Source organism: Mus musculus, chromosome 11 (genome assembly GCF_000001635.26).
Source record: "Mus musculus strain C57BL/6J chromosome 11, GRCm38.p6 C57BL/6J".
Classification (NCBI taxonomy): domain Eukaryota; kingdom Metazoa; phylum Chordata; class Mammalia; order Rodentia; family Muridae; genus Mus; species Mus musculus.
In genome coordinates, this window is record NC_000077.6 from 30,847,578 (window position 1) to 30,861,184 (window position 13,607).

Here is a 13,607-nt window from a genome sequence, read left to right on the forward strand (position 1 = left end):
CTTGTAAGTAAATTTGAATTTACCTATTGTCTGCCTTAATCTAAAGTGGTACTGAAATTACATAGTTCATATTGCCATGGCTTACTTTTTGTTTATGGTAACCTTTTAAATTATTGATGGTATTAAGCACCAGAAACAAAAAAGTGTATTTTAATATCAATTTGCAATATTCTTACTATTGTAACTGACACTGTTAAAGAAGTTAAATTCTAATGGAGAGAATAAATTACAAACTTAAATATTATAAAGATAATACTGGGGCCTGGCGAGATGGGTCAGTGGTTAATAGTACTGACTTCTCTTCCAGAAGTCCTGAGTTCAGTTCCCAGCGACCACATGGTGCCTCACAACCATCTGTAATGGAATCTGATGGCCTCTTTCTGTATGGGTAGACAGTTAGCCATACATAAAATAAATAAATCTTTTTTAGAAAGATAATACTGAATTAACTTTTTCTTTCTTTTTATAGGGTATATTTAGAAATTTTGATGATGCTTTTCTGCCTGTTCTGAAGCCCCATTTAGAACGTTTGGTTGCAGATTCTCATGAAAGTACCCAGAGATGTGTTGCAGAAATTATAGCTGGTTTAATCAGAGGTTCTAAGCATTGGACGTTTGAGAAGGTGATGTGATCAATAATTGGAGGGTTTTGTTTGCTTGTCTTGGGTTTTTGTTAATCATTTATCCAGGTCACATAAGTCATACCAAGACTCGGAAAGCTGTGGCAGGGCCAGCCTGGGCTATGTGAGCCCTTGTCTGAAGAAAAGGTAGAAAAGGTAGCAGTCCACATCATATTTGATATTGCTTCTTGAAATATGACAGGTTCAACTCCATACAATGTGCCAAAAATGGAGCTTTGTGATATGGTGTGTAGTTGGTAGACTGTTTATTTAGCATGTACAAAAGCCTTCTGTTAGGTCTTAATACTTAGGGACACGGGCTTAAATTCCCAGCATTCTGCAGGTGAAGAGCAAGAAGACCAGAAGTTGAAAGTCATCCTCTTTTACATAGCAAGTTTGAGGTTAGCCAGGGATACAGGAAATCTCCTCCTCCTCCTCCTCCTCTTCTTCTTCTTTTTTTTTTTTTTTTTTTTTTTAAGGAAAAAAGAAATGAAAACTGTCTGGGAATTGCCACACAAACCATATGTACACCATTCTCAGTTAACCAAGAATAGTTTATTGAATGGATACCATAATATTGAACGTCCAGGACCACAATAATTAAAAACTTAACTGTGGCACCATTCTCGTACCAGGGCAGTGTTTTTATAGGAAAAGCCAAGTTTTAAAGTTCAAAGGCAAGCAGTGAAGTGGTACAACATTTTTGACTAACTAGACAAAGTATTATCAGATAATCTTTAAGCTGATTGGTCCTGAGTGAGGAAGAAGGGTGGTGGACAGATGTTGAACAGGTGAGTTTCAGAACATTGGGATAACAGGGTACAAGTGATTCAGCCATAACTTTTTGGCTTATTAATAATATACTCTTAGCCGGGCATGGTGGTGCACACCATAAATCCCAGCACTCAGGAGGCAGAGGCAGGCGGATTTCTGAGTTCGAGGCCAGCCTGGTCTACAGAGTGAGTTCCAGGACAGCCAGGGCTACACAGAGAAACCCTGTCTTGAAAAACCAAAATAATAATAATAATAACAATAATAATAATAATAATAATATACTCTTTAGTGTCAGCTGTGAATAATTAATTCCTTCTGGGAAGTAGAGTGTGAGAACCTGAACTTAATTTTACTTTATGAGCAAAATGGAGACTGAGTACGAAATGGCTACTGCTATGTTAAAAGGAGCAGGCCTCAACAGCAACAATAGTTTTTCATGGTCTATAGGTAACATCCGGTTCATGGAAAGGAGTCAAGATACACCAATCAGGTTTAAATTTAAAAAAACAACAAAATCAAAGCCAAAACAACCCTGGAAAGATGGCTCTTAGTAGTTAGAGTGTATACTGTTGAAGCACCCAGTTCAGTATCCAGCCAGCACCCACATTGGGCAGCGCACATCTGCCTGCTCCAGGGGAGCCAGTGCCCTATTCTGGGATCTGTATACCATGTAATTCCATGTACCTATACATAGTATTAGAAAATAAACAAAATCTTTTTGTTGTTGTTTTGTTTGTTTTGAGACATGTCTTACTATGTAGCTCTTGATGATCTGGTACACCAAGCTGGGTTCAAACTCACAGCTGGACTCTGCTTCCTGAGTGCTAAGACTAAAGATACCACACCCAGCTTTAAAATAAATAAGAATCTTAAGAAAAACAAAACCCAGAAAACATGTTTTTCTGAAAATGGCACTTTATACACATCACACACATCCTTGTCATTCCTGTTAGTGGAGCTACTATTGAATTAGCTCTTTACGAAAACGTTTAAAAAAATCTTTTTCTGATACTTTTTAGCCCAAATACTACCTTCCTATTTGTCCTTTTAAACCAAAGTACATGGCTATGAAGTGTGGTTATTAAGTATGAATTTGTTAGAAAAGGATTGTCTCAGTTTCCCCCTGAGATTAATCAAAGTCTGTCTTTTCAAGATCACAGGGTGATTTGTGTACTTATTGAAGTTTTGAAACCACAATATGTTCAGTCCTTGATTATCATAACTTGAACTGAAGATCTTGCCTAAAGTGAATTCCTGTTTCATATCAGAAGACCAGTGCTTCCAACTTAGGTTCAATAGTGACATGAATGTGCATGAAAAATTTACACTTTCCCTTTTGCCCAGTGTGATAGCTTTAGTTTTTTATTTTGTTTTTTTTTTTAAAGAAATTTTCTGTGTAGGAAATATTTTATAAGGAGCCATACAAAGTTTCCCCTCCTTTTTGAATGATATTCGGAGAAAGAGATTGTCTTATATATACTTTTTATATACTGTATTATATGAATTATACCATGGTAAGATCCCTCACTTGGGTGGTCTGTGAAGTCCTGTCCTATTGTGTGTAAGTATTCCTAGGAGGAGCTGTTCAGAATGATGTGCACCACTAACGTTCCTGCGTTTGACTTTGCAAAGGTGGAGAAGCTTTGGGAGCTCCTGTGCCCGCTGCTGAGAACGGCACTGTCCAACATGACAGTGGAGACATACAATGACTGGGGGACCTGTATAGCCACTTCCTGTGTAAGCACATTTTCTGCTTTCAAAATCTATCAGATCCTGTGTCCCCTTTGATCTTGACAGTTTAGTTTGTTCATGCCTTTTTTCTGGGGGTGTGGGGGGTACATAATTGAAGATGGTGCTTTCCAGCCTTCCTGACAGCCTTTGAGTGTAATTCTGCTTCTCATTCGGAAAATTTGGGAAATGCTTACACATAGTAAAAACCGTGTTATAGTTATACATGTTAATACCAAGTGTGCCCATTGATTGTGTGCTTTTAAGTTGTCCATTTTGCTAACACTTTTCTCCCTTTTAATACAAGTAATGATAATTAAATTTGTATTTGACTCAGTTTTATTTTGGCTTGCCTTTTGCATACTTACTTGTAATATAACTGGGTCTGATTGAGATACAGGATTAGTCTTCTGCCTAATTTACTACTTTATATCTTCAACACAGGAAAGCAGAGATCCCCGGAAGCTTCACTGGCTTTTTGAGCTGCTCTTGGAGTCACCATTGAGTGGTGAAGGGGGGTCCTTTGTAGATGCATGGTAAGTAAAAAGAAAACCTGTATGGTTAACATTAAAGATTTTATGTTACCTAATGAATAAATGGAAATGAGTTAATAGGCATGGTGGTACACACCAGTAATTCCTGCAATAGGGGGGTTGGAGAGGAGAATCATGAGTTTTAGGCCGGCCTGGGCTATATACCAAATTCCAGGCCAACCAGGATTAACTAGCATGAGCAAGTACCGAAATGAAACCAAAGCAAAAGAAAGACAGGAAATGGATTATCCAAGTGCTAAATTAAATGATGAATTTCTTTTAACGGCTGTGGTGTTTTCACTTTGTAAGCAGTGTGCCAGCTCTAACATAAGTCACCCAGCCTTCTGAGCTGTCACAGCTTTTGAGGGAATATAATAACCCCTTTGTCATAATCTTATTTTTCATATTCTCTTTTACCAAAACACAAAGAAGAGGGGCCGGAATATAGTTTATAGTATATGGTCGTATACTCTATCACCACAGAAACAAGACACATATAAAGGAGTGTTTACTTAGCAGACTTTGTGAAGCTGGAGAAAAGCAGGAGCTATTATAAAAATTATAATAAAGTGGTTGGGTGGTGGTGGCACACGCCTTTAATCCCAGCACTTGGGAGGCAGAGGCAGGCAGATTTATGAGTTCGAGGCCAGCCTGGTCTAGAAAGTGAGTTCCAGGACAGCCAGCAGGGCTATACAGAGAAACCCTGTCTCGAAAAAAAAAAAAAAAAAAAAATTACAATAAAGTGGGACTGGAGATATCCAAAGGTCCTGAGTTCAATTCCCAGCAACCAAATGGTGCCCCTCTTCTGGTATGTCTAAAAACAGCTACAGTGTACTCATACAAATATAATAAATAAATCTTTTTTTTAAATTATAATAAAGGTATGTTCATTAGTGAGAACACTTAAATTATTATTCTCAAAACATTAGGTCAGGTGCTTAGCAATATAGATTTTTGCCTGTAAGCCTGACAACTTGAGTGCAATTCTTAGAACCCACATGGTGACCAAATGCTAAAAGGAGACATAGTCTAACACAGACATGTTTTCTGACCTCCACCCTCATGCTATAGCATGTATGTGCCCCCAACCCTACTTCATATACACACATAATAAATAAATGTTTAAAAGAAAGGTCAATGGATATTCTTTTACAAAACTTAATAGTAGTAAATATAGTACCACTAAAAATATATTTAAACATTTTGAATGTAGTAAATATAAAAAGTAGGTAAAAAATAGAGAAAAATAGAAAAAGGGATGTGGAAGGCAGTCTTCAAGATGTTACTATTTTGAATTGTTGATGGTATACTTAGTGAGAAGAAGCTGTTTGTGGTGATCCAAGAGAAAGCAGGAAAAGATTGAAATGTATTACAGGCATTGTTTATACTTTCAGCATAGAAAAGCAGTGTGTAATACAATGTCTCTGTCCTTTCATTGTAGCCGACTCTATGTGCTACAAGGTGGCCTTGCCCAGCAAGAGTGGAGAGTCCCTGAACTATTGCACAGACTTCTGAAGTACTTGGAACCAAAACTCACCCAGGTTTACAAAAATGTCAGAGAAAGAATAGGAAGGTATGTGTAGTTCTTCCTTTTGGTTTTATGTCTTGAGTCTTTGTAGTTAAGTTTTAATACTAACAGTACATACTTACTGGTCATGTTCCCAGTGAGTGTGCTGTTGTCTGCCTCATGTTTTGATCATTATTATGTTTTGAAAAACAAGACTTCGAATATGAATTGGGAGCACTGTACTCAGAAGCCACCAATGAGAGCAGCCATCATACTACAGGGTTGCCCCTCAAAATTGTATGGCATATCTTACACTGGGAGTGTTCAGAGACCCTCCCTGGGAATTATCTTTTGAAAAGTTTGGCTGAGCTGTAACTTTTGAACCTCAGTTTTAATTTTCATGTCAAACCCCCTACTCTTCTGTGTTTTATTTAACAGTGTGCTGACCTACATATTTATGATAGATGTTTCTTTGCCAAATACTGCTCCAACAACATCTCCTTGTATCCCTGAGTTTACTGCTCGCGTCCTAGAAAAACTGAAACCACTCACAGATGTGGATGAAGAAATTCAGAACCATGTTATGGAAGAAAATGGCATTGGTGAAGAAGATGAACGAACTCAGGGCATTAAACTCTTAAAAACTAGTGAGTTGTTAAAATTGGTAGAAATTCACTTGAAAACAGAGAGCTCTTTTTAGTTCATTTGAATGGTTTTCCCAACACACACACACACACACACACACACACACTTTTTCTTATGATAAAAAAATGTGTGTTTTCTAATTTTAATCTTTTCTGTTAGCTTGTTTGGGCTTGCTTTGTTTGTTTGTTTGTTTGTTTGGGTTTTGAGATACTGTCTGACCAGGTAGCTGTGGCTGTCTTGGAACTCATTGTGTAGACTAGGCTGGCCTTGAACTCCCAAAGATACACCTTCCTCTGCCTCTACCTCTCAAGTGTACTACCATGCTTACATTTTTCTCCATTTTTTTAAAATCATATTTTGCTGATTTTCATTTGTAGTTGTTTATATGTTCTTGCTATTTGTTAGGATTAAAAGCATGCATCACCACACCAGGCAATTTTTACCATTTTTGCGTGTTCAGTTTAAAGGCTATAAGTCCACAATCACCTATGTCCAGATTTCTCTTCGTGGGAAGCTGAAAGTCTGCACTCATTTCACAGTAACTCTTTGTGTTCCCTTCCCTGTGCCTCACTCCTAATAGCCATCCCTTTACTTATGTCTCTAAAATTTGTTCTAGGTAGTTCTTCTCAGTCAAATTGGATCATATTAGTTCTTTTATCTCTGGCATATTTCACTTGGCAAAGTATTTTATGATTAATCTATTGCTTTAGTTAGAGCTTTTACTGACTACGGCTACTCTTATAAAAGAAAACATTTAATTGGGGATGGTTTACAGATTCAGATGTTTAGTCCATTATCATTATGGTGGGAAGCATGGCAGCATGCAGGCAGATATGATGTATCTGTATCCTGGAAGCAGCAGGAAGAGAGCAAGCCACTAGGTCTGAATTGAGCTGCTGAAACCTCAAAGCTTACCCTTCCCCTAGTGGCCGCAGCTACTAGTAGTGCTCCCAGTGGATTAATTGGGGCCATTCTATTCAAACCACCACATGTTGAACCATAAATAAGAAATTCATTTTTACTGCATTTTCTTTCTTTATCCATCTGTTGGTTGACATTTGAAATTTTACCACCTTTTTTCTATTTTGAAAAATGCCACTCTAATCATTATTTAGTGTTGTGTTTTAGACAGGGTCTCACTATGTAGCTCTGACTATCTTGGAACTTTGCTTATAGATCAGGCTAATTTTATCAATCTGCATCTGCCTCTGAAGTGCTGGGTTTACTACTATACCTGAGTTGACCACTAATATACTAAGTATCTATTAGGGTCCTGCTTTCAGTTTCTGTGTATAAACCTAAGAGTGAGGTGTGCTCAAGTGTTGTTGTTCTCAGTGGCCACCTGTTTTACAGTCTTGCTATGAAATGCTATCCTCTATCCTGTCTACTCTGTACTTTTTGATTTCTGTATAGGGTCTTCCTCCTTTTCCTCACTTATCCTAATGGGTTTGAAAAGTTGTAATTTGGCTTGTGTTACCTGATGACAAATGATGTTCACCATCTTTTTATGTGCTTGATTGGTCCTTTGTCTACTTTCTTTGGAGAAAGATTTCCCCCCTTTGAGTCGGTGTTTCTGGCTGTCCTGGAGCCATGTATGGTTTTCCATTCAGAGATCCTCAGCCTCTGTCTGTTAATGTGCCATCATATCTGGTTTTTCTCCATTTTTAAAAATCATATATTCTGTTGATTTTGAGTTATAGTTGTGTATATGTTCTTGCTATTATACATTATTAAGTAAATAACTTATAAATATTTTCTGCTGTGAATATATGTTCTCTCTTGTTCACTTTTCCTTCCCCTACCCTATCTTCCAAATGTTGGTTTTATTATTGTTTCTTTGGTTTGGTTTGGTTTGGTTTGGTATTCCCCAACCCGCTGCCCCCATAGGATCTTTCTCTGTTGGGCTTGCCTCTGCCTCCTTAGTGCCAGATTTGCTGTTGTGTTTGGCTGACTTGGGGTTTTTGTTTTTTGTTTGTGTTTTTGTTTTTGTTTTTGTTTTTAAATCTTTCTTAAATATACTTTGGGCTCATCTTTAGGTCCTTAGTCTGCCTTCAGTTACTTTGAAAATGACTGTAAAGTCAGAATCTAGCTTAATTGCTTAGAATGTAGACAGTGACTTTTCCCAGCACTGCTTGTTGAAGACTGTTTTTTATTACATTACTTGGTGCTCCTGATCACCACACATTGTGAGGATTTATTTCTGCATTTTGTTGTGTTCTATTAGTTTGTGGTCATGCCTTCATGTCAGCGCTGTACTGTTGATTTCTTTGGATTTGTAGTAAGTTTTTAAAATCGCCAAGTATGAGCCTTAGAGTTTTCAAGATATTTTGGCTACTTGGTATCTTTTAGTAGCTTTTTTTTTTTTTTTTTTTTTAACTATAAGCTACTTGGTCACTATTTTAGCTGCCTCAGAATTCTTGGCTAGTTTGAAATATATTAAAAGTTCTTGGCAGGCTATTATAACTCGTAGATTTTTTTTTTCTTCCCTAGTACCCTCAATTACTTGATTACCATGGATTTTATTAAACTGCTAATGAATCAGTCTGATTTGAGATACTGTAACTGTTGGGGACATTAGAATCGCATCATTCTTCGTGCTCCCTAATTGTATATCTTGGCTGATTCTGTGTGTTTATTTCCAAATAGTATTGAAATGGCTTATGGCAAGTGCAGGAAGATCTTTTTCTACAGCAGTCAAAGAGCAACTTCAGCTTCTGCCTTTGTTCTTTAAGGTAAGACTGTAAGTTGAAAAAAATATGTGTTCCCTCTAGCCATCATTCGTAACCATCATTCAGTGGTTGATGTGTGGACCTACAGAGTAGTTCCTGTCTCAAAATCTAAAAGTTTGGATATTTTTTATCCTGATGTTTTCCTAATCCACTTTTAAAGCAATCCATATCATTCAAGATAGGGAAAGATATTTTCCATATTTTTATGCACTAGTTGAATTTTGATTTCATCTGAAGGTAGATTGTCACAGAAAATTCTTCAGTGATAGTAGTTAACATTGAAAATATGTTGCAGATATGCATATAATATTTAATTATTGTTAACTTTTATATATACATATATATAAAACAATTATTTTAATGAATGATATATTGCTGCAAAGAGACACCATGATCATGGCAGCTCTTATAAAAGAAAACATTAGGGTTTGCTTATAGTTTTAGAAGTTTATTCCATTATCCTCATGGTAGGGAGCATGGCAGCATACAGGCATACATGATAGCTAAGAGTTTTACTTCTGGATCTGCAGAAAGGAGAGAGAACCACTGGGCCTGGCTTGGGCTTCTGAGACCTCAAAACCTACCCCTAGTAATGTTTTCTCCATAAGCCCATACCTACTCCAACAAGACCATACCACCTAACCTAAGTAGTGCCACTCCCTGAGAACCAGGTATTTAAATATATGAGTCTAGGTGGGACATTTCCATTCAAACCACCACAATGTGAGAGCACAACAGATACATAAAAGGTCTTTTTCTTCTCTTTTTTAAAACAGGATCCTATGTAGCCCAGGCTTGTTTCAGAGTTGCTGTGTAGCAGAAAGTGACCTTGAACTGCTGAGCCTCCTGTCTCCCACTCCTAAATGTTGAGATTACTGGCATGAGCCACCACACAAATGTTTTGCAGACCAAGCATTAGCACTACTTTAGAGAGCATATGAATGATTAAAAGGGACAATGAGATTTTAATATAATAATTTCCCGCCTGTAGTTTTCTTTATGTAGCGATTGTAATTTAATAAACCATTTACTATATAGTACCTTTGATTATGTTGTTGTTATTATTATTATTATTGTAATTATCATTACAAACATTTACTAGGTAGACAGTAAGAGGCAGGAATAGGAGCTAGGCTGGTTGGAATATGTCTTAACTCAATTGCTGACCCTTCAGAACTTACGTCTTTTTCCTCATGTGCAAATTCAAAGTAGTGTCCACTCACATTCTAAGGGTGTGGTAAAGATTATGTGAATTAATATTACATATCTTTCATTGTTAAAATTGAGTTCTGTGATTGAATCAGTAACATGAGTATCATTTCATCTGAATTTTCTGCTCCTGACATTGCTATTAGCAAAGACCAAGAGTTCAGATTAAAAAAAAAATAGTATGCTAATCTATTGGATTCTAAACCAAGTGAAAAAGTAGCCTGCCTGTGCAAAGTGTTTAGTGAATGTGTCAGGCATGTGGAGAACACTAAAAATGGTCGATAATGTGGTTTAATCATTTGCCCCTCTCACTGTGTTCTTTTTCATTCATCAACATCTTCTATATAACATGTATTTTACAGTTGCATGTTGTGTTTGTTTTTTAATAAATTACCAGATATGGTACATTAACACTTTTATTTAAAAGGTTAACCCTAGAGCTATCACAGTGGCTCAGTGGTACCTGTTGTCAAACTTAAAAGCCTGAAATTAATTCTTAGAACCCCTGTAATGGAAGAAGAGAATAGATATCTGTAAGTTATTATCCTCTGACGCACAAATTTAACATAAAGTGAAACCATATAAAGCAGTTTCATACCCATCAAAATCAAGACATTCTTAAGGTTAGGTATGTTGGTGCATGCCTCAAATCCCCAGCATTTTAGAGATGGGGGGAGGATATATTTCAAAGCCAGCGTGGGCTACAGAGTGAATTCCTGTCTCAAAAATTAGCATATTTTTTCTATTCTGATATATTTTTTAAATCTACTCTTACAGCAATCAATAGTCCTGGTACTGGAACATGGATATTCTTTCATTTTTTAATTTTTAAAAAGTGTTTGTGTGTATAAGTATTTTGTATGAATGCTTGATGCATTTAAAGTTCAGAAGAGGGTATAAGATCCCTTGGAATTAGAGCTACAGGTGGTTGTGGGTTGCTTGCTGTATGGGCGATGGGAACCCAACCCAGGTACTCTAGGAGAGCCACCAGTGCTCTTAGCCACCTTCTACCTCTCCAACCTAGTCTTCCATTTGATTAAGGTTCTTTAAGTTCAAGTATTAGAAATCTACTGATTGGTAAGGTAGTAAATTAATATTACCAGAAAATATCCAGGTGGTTTACACAACAAAGGAAAAACTTGAAGAGATGAGTAGGAGCCATAACTCCAAGGTTCTGGATTACAGAAAAGAATAGGATTCTACTCCAGGCATTGCTCCCTGGGGTCTTCTCAAGATCTGCATGCCCAAATCTAAGGTTACACCAAGTAAGCACTGGTCCTTTGCGTCTCTTGAACCTAGGATCTCTTGATTGACAGCCCTCCAGAATGCAAGAGGATGATGCTCAAAAAGGAAATTGGTGTGTCTGCAGTAGCAGGAATTGGCATTGATGTGCACGTATTTATATGCATTAAACTATCTTTATCTTTTACATGTTAGGGAAAAATCAAATCACCTGATTTTTATGATTTTTTTTCATTTATTCTCAAAACATTAAGGATATTTAATAATTATTATTAATTAAGGATTCACAGGAAGTTACAAAGTAAATCAATAAAGTTTTATGGTACTTTTCACTTCATTTCCTCTAACACTAAAGGTATTCCACAACTGTAGTATAATATCAAAATTACGAACCTGACATTGATCTGTGTACATACTACATAATACTGTGTCATTGTACCACCTGTACAGATTCATGTTATATGTACTGCAACAAAACCAGAACAATTTAATTACCATGACAGGTTTTTTTAAAGATTTATTTATTTTGTACACTGTAGCTGTCTTCAGACATACCAGAAGAAGGCATCGGATTCTATTATAGATCACTGTGAGCCATATGCGGTTGCTGGAAATTGAACTCAGGACCTCTGGAGCCATCTCTCTATCCCTGTCTATGAAAGTCTCCTATTTACACCTGTTCACACACTTCCCCCACCCCCACTGCCAAGATGGGCTTTTTGTGTGTGTGGCCCTGGCTGTCACAGAACTCTCACTGTAGACCAGGCTGGCCTTGAACTCACAGAGATCTACCTACTTCTGCCTCTTGAGTGCTGGGATTAAAGGTATATGTGTACCACATTGTCTGCCTAAAATATTTATTTTCTTATGTATATTTCTGCATATATGTGTACATGACTTGTGCCCACAGAGGCCAGAAAAAAAGGGTGTTGAATGCCCTGGGACTGGAGTTACAAATAACTGCATTGTGGATGCTAGGAATCAAACCTGGCTATTTTGCAAGAGCAGCAAGTGCTGGTAACCACTGAGCCATATCTTCAGCCCCTCTTTATGAATTTTGCCATTAAAGATTTAAAGGTGGGGCTGGTGAGATGGCTCAGCACCCAGCCTAATGACCTGAGTTCAAAACTCAAATGGTGGAGGAGAGAATTAACTCCTGCAAAAAATTTGTCCTCTGACCTCCACAGCCTGCATAAATATATGCACACCTACTCTGTCAATCAAACAATTATAAATCTAAACAGAAAATATCAGTATAAGCTTTTTCTATCTTTAAAGAATGTGTTTGTTTCCCAGCTTTCTCAACCTAAAAGACTTAGGAAGAAGCCTTCACAGAGTGGTAACTTTTCATCGTACCCTGACTTCAGTTTCTCAGTAACAACAGTTCCTATGAAAATCAGGGCTTCTTAGAGAAACACGAAACATCTAAGATAAATGAGCTCATCGTGGCTTATCATATCTGAAATCAAGGCGCCAATTTGAGTTAAATTAACGAATATCACTTTAAAGAGTGCTACATTAATACAAAGTCATCAAATTAATGAGTTTATAATAATAAAAGTACCCTTTAAGAAAATAATTGTTCACCACTGAAGTATAGGAACTCAATATTCTAAACAAGCAAAAACTTTCATATATAAACTCTCTTAATATATAAAGTGTTCTGGATAGCTGTGAAGATCATGAGCTATAGTAGTACCACTTTGTAGATTTCTCCTTTATGACGGACTGTTGTATAAGAAAAAATACAGTGGACAAAAAACACATAGCAATTCTTAGTGTTCAGTATTACATGTTAGTAAAATGAAACCTAGATCCACTGGCCAGATTACGGGACTTACTGCAACCAAAATACACTATCAAGTAGATACAATCAGGGGAGACCATGAGTCAGGAAATTACTAAAGGAGACCTAAGTTTCTTTCTCCAAATGTTAAAAATCAGACAGCAAGGAATTTTCAGAGATTTAGAAACACAGCATCATATGATTGTTAGAATATTGGGTGAGCCCAGAATATCTGCTATGACAGTGTGCCAATGCTGCCGTGGGGAAAGCTTATGCACTATAGAGTTTTTGTGGTTATTTTGCTGTTTTTTATTTGAGGCTAAGTTTCATCATATATCACTGGTTGGCCTGGAATTCATTAGACCAGGCTTCAGACTCACAGAGACCTGAGTACTAGGGTTTAGAACTAGCTACTGTCAAGTATTTTTTATTGTGAGTGTAACAATGTTTCATGTATGGTGATATCATTCTAGATTATATATTTTTAAGATGACATAAGGGAATATCTATGAGGCTTGTGTCAGATATTTTAGTTGATAGAAAGGGACAGCAGGAAGCAAAAAGAAGATTATCCATGAGTATATCATTGTTTAAGAAGTGATTGAGCCGGGCGTGGTGGTGCACGCCTTTGATCCCAGCACTCGGGAGGCAGAGGCAGGTGGATTTCTGAGTTCGAGGCCAGCCTGGTCTACAAAGTGAGGTCCAGGACAGCCAGGGCTACACAGAAAAACCCTGTCTCGAAAAACCAAAAAAAAAAAAAAAAGAAGAAGTGATTGAATTATAAGGTGTTCGTTGTATTTTTATGTATATATTTGCAATTTTCCATATAAGTTGT

The 13,607-nt window shown here is 37.0% G+C and overlaps 1 protein-coding gene across 4 annotated transcripts in view; it reads left to right on the forward strand.

Moving 5' to 3' along the window:
* Psme4 (proteasome (prosome, macropain) activator subunit 4) overlaps positions 1-13,607 on the forward strand; it is a 109,376-nt gene that overhangs the window by 75,803 nt on the left and 19,966 nt on the right. For 2 of the 4 annotated variants that reach the window (NM_134013.3, XM_030245449.1), the window contains 6 exons: positions 470-622; positions 3,026-3,130; positions 3,566-3,657; positions 5,096-5,227; positions 5,600-5,808; positions 8,453-8,538. In NM_134013.3, coding sequence (NP_598774.2) covers positions 470-622; positions 3,026-3,130; positions 3,566-3,657; positions 5,096-5,227; positions 5,600-5,808; positions 8,453-8,538 — 777 coding nt within the window. Of the gene's footprint in view, positions 1-469; positions 623-3,025; positions 3,131-3,565; positions 3,658-5,095; positions 5,228-5,599; positions 5,809-8,452; positions 8,539-9,311; positions 9,576-11,525; positions 13,534-13,607 lie in introns of those variants that run through there. The other 2 variants (XM_017314207.2, XM_011243649.3) reach the window with 2 other exon arrangements.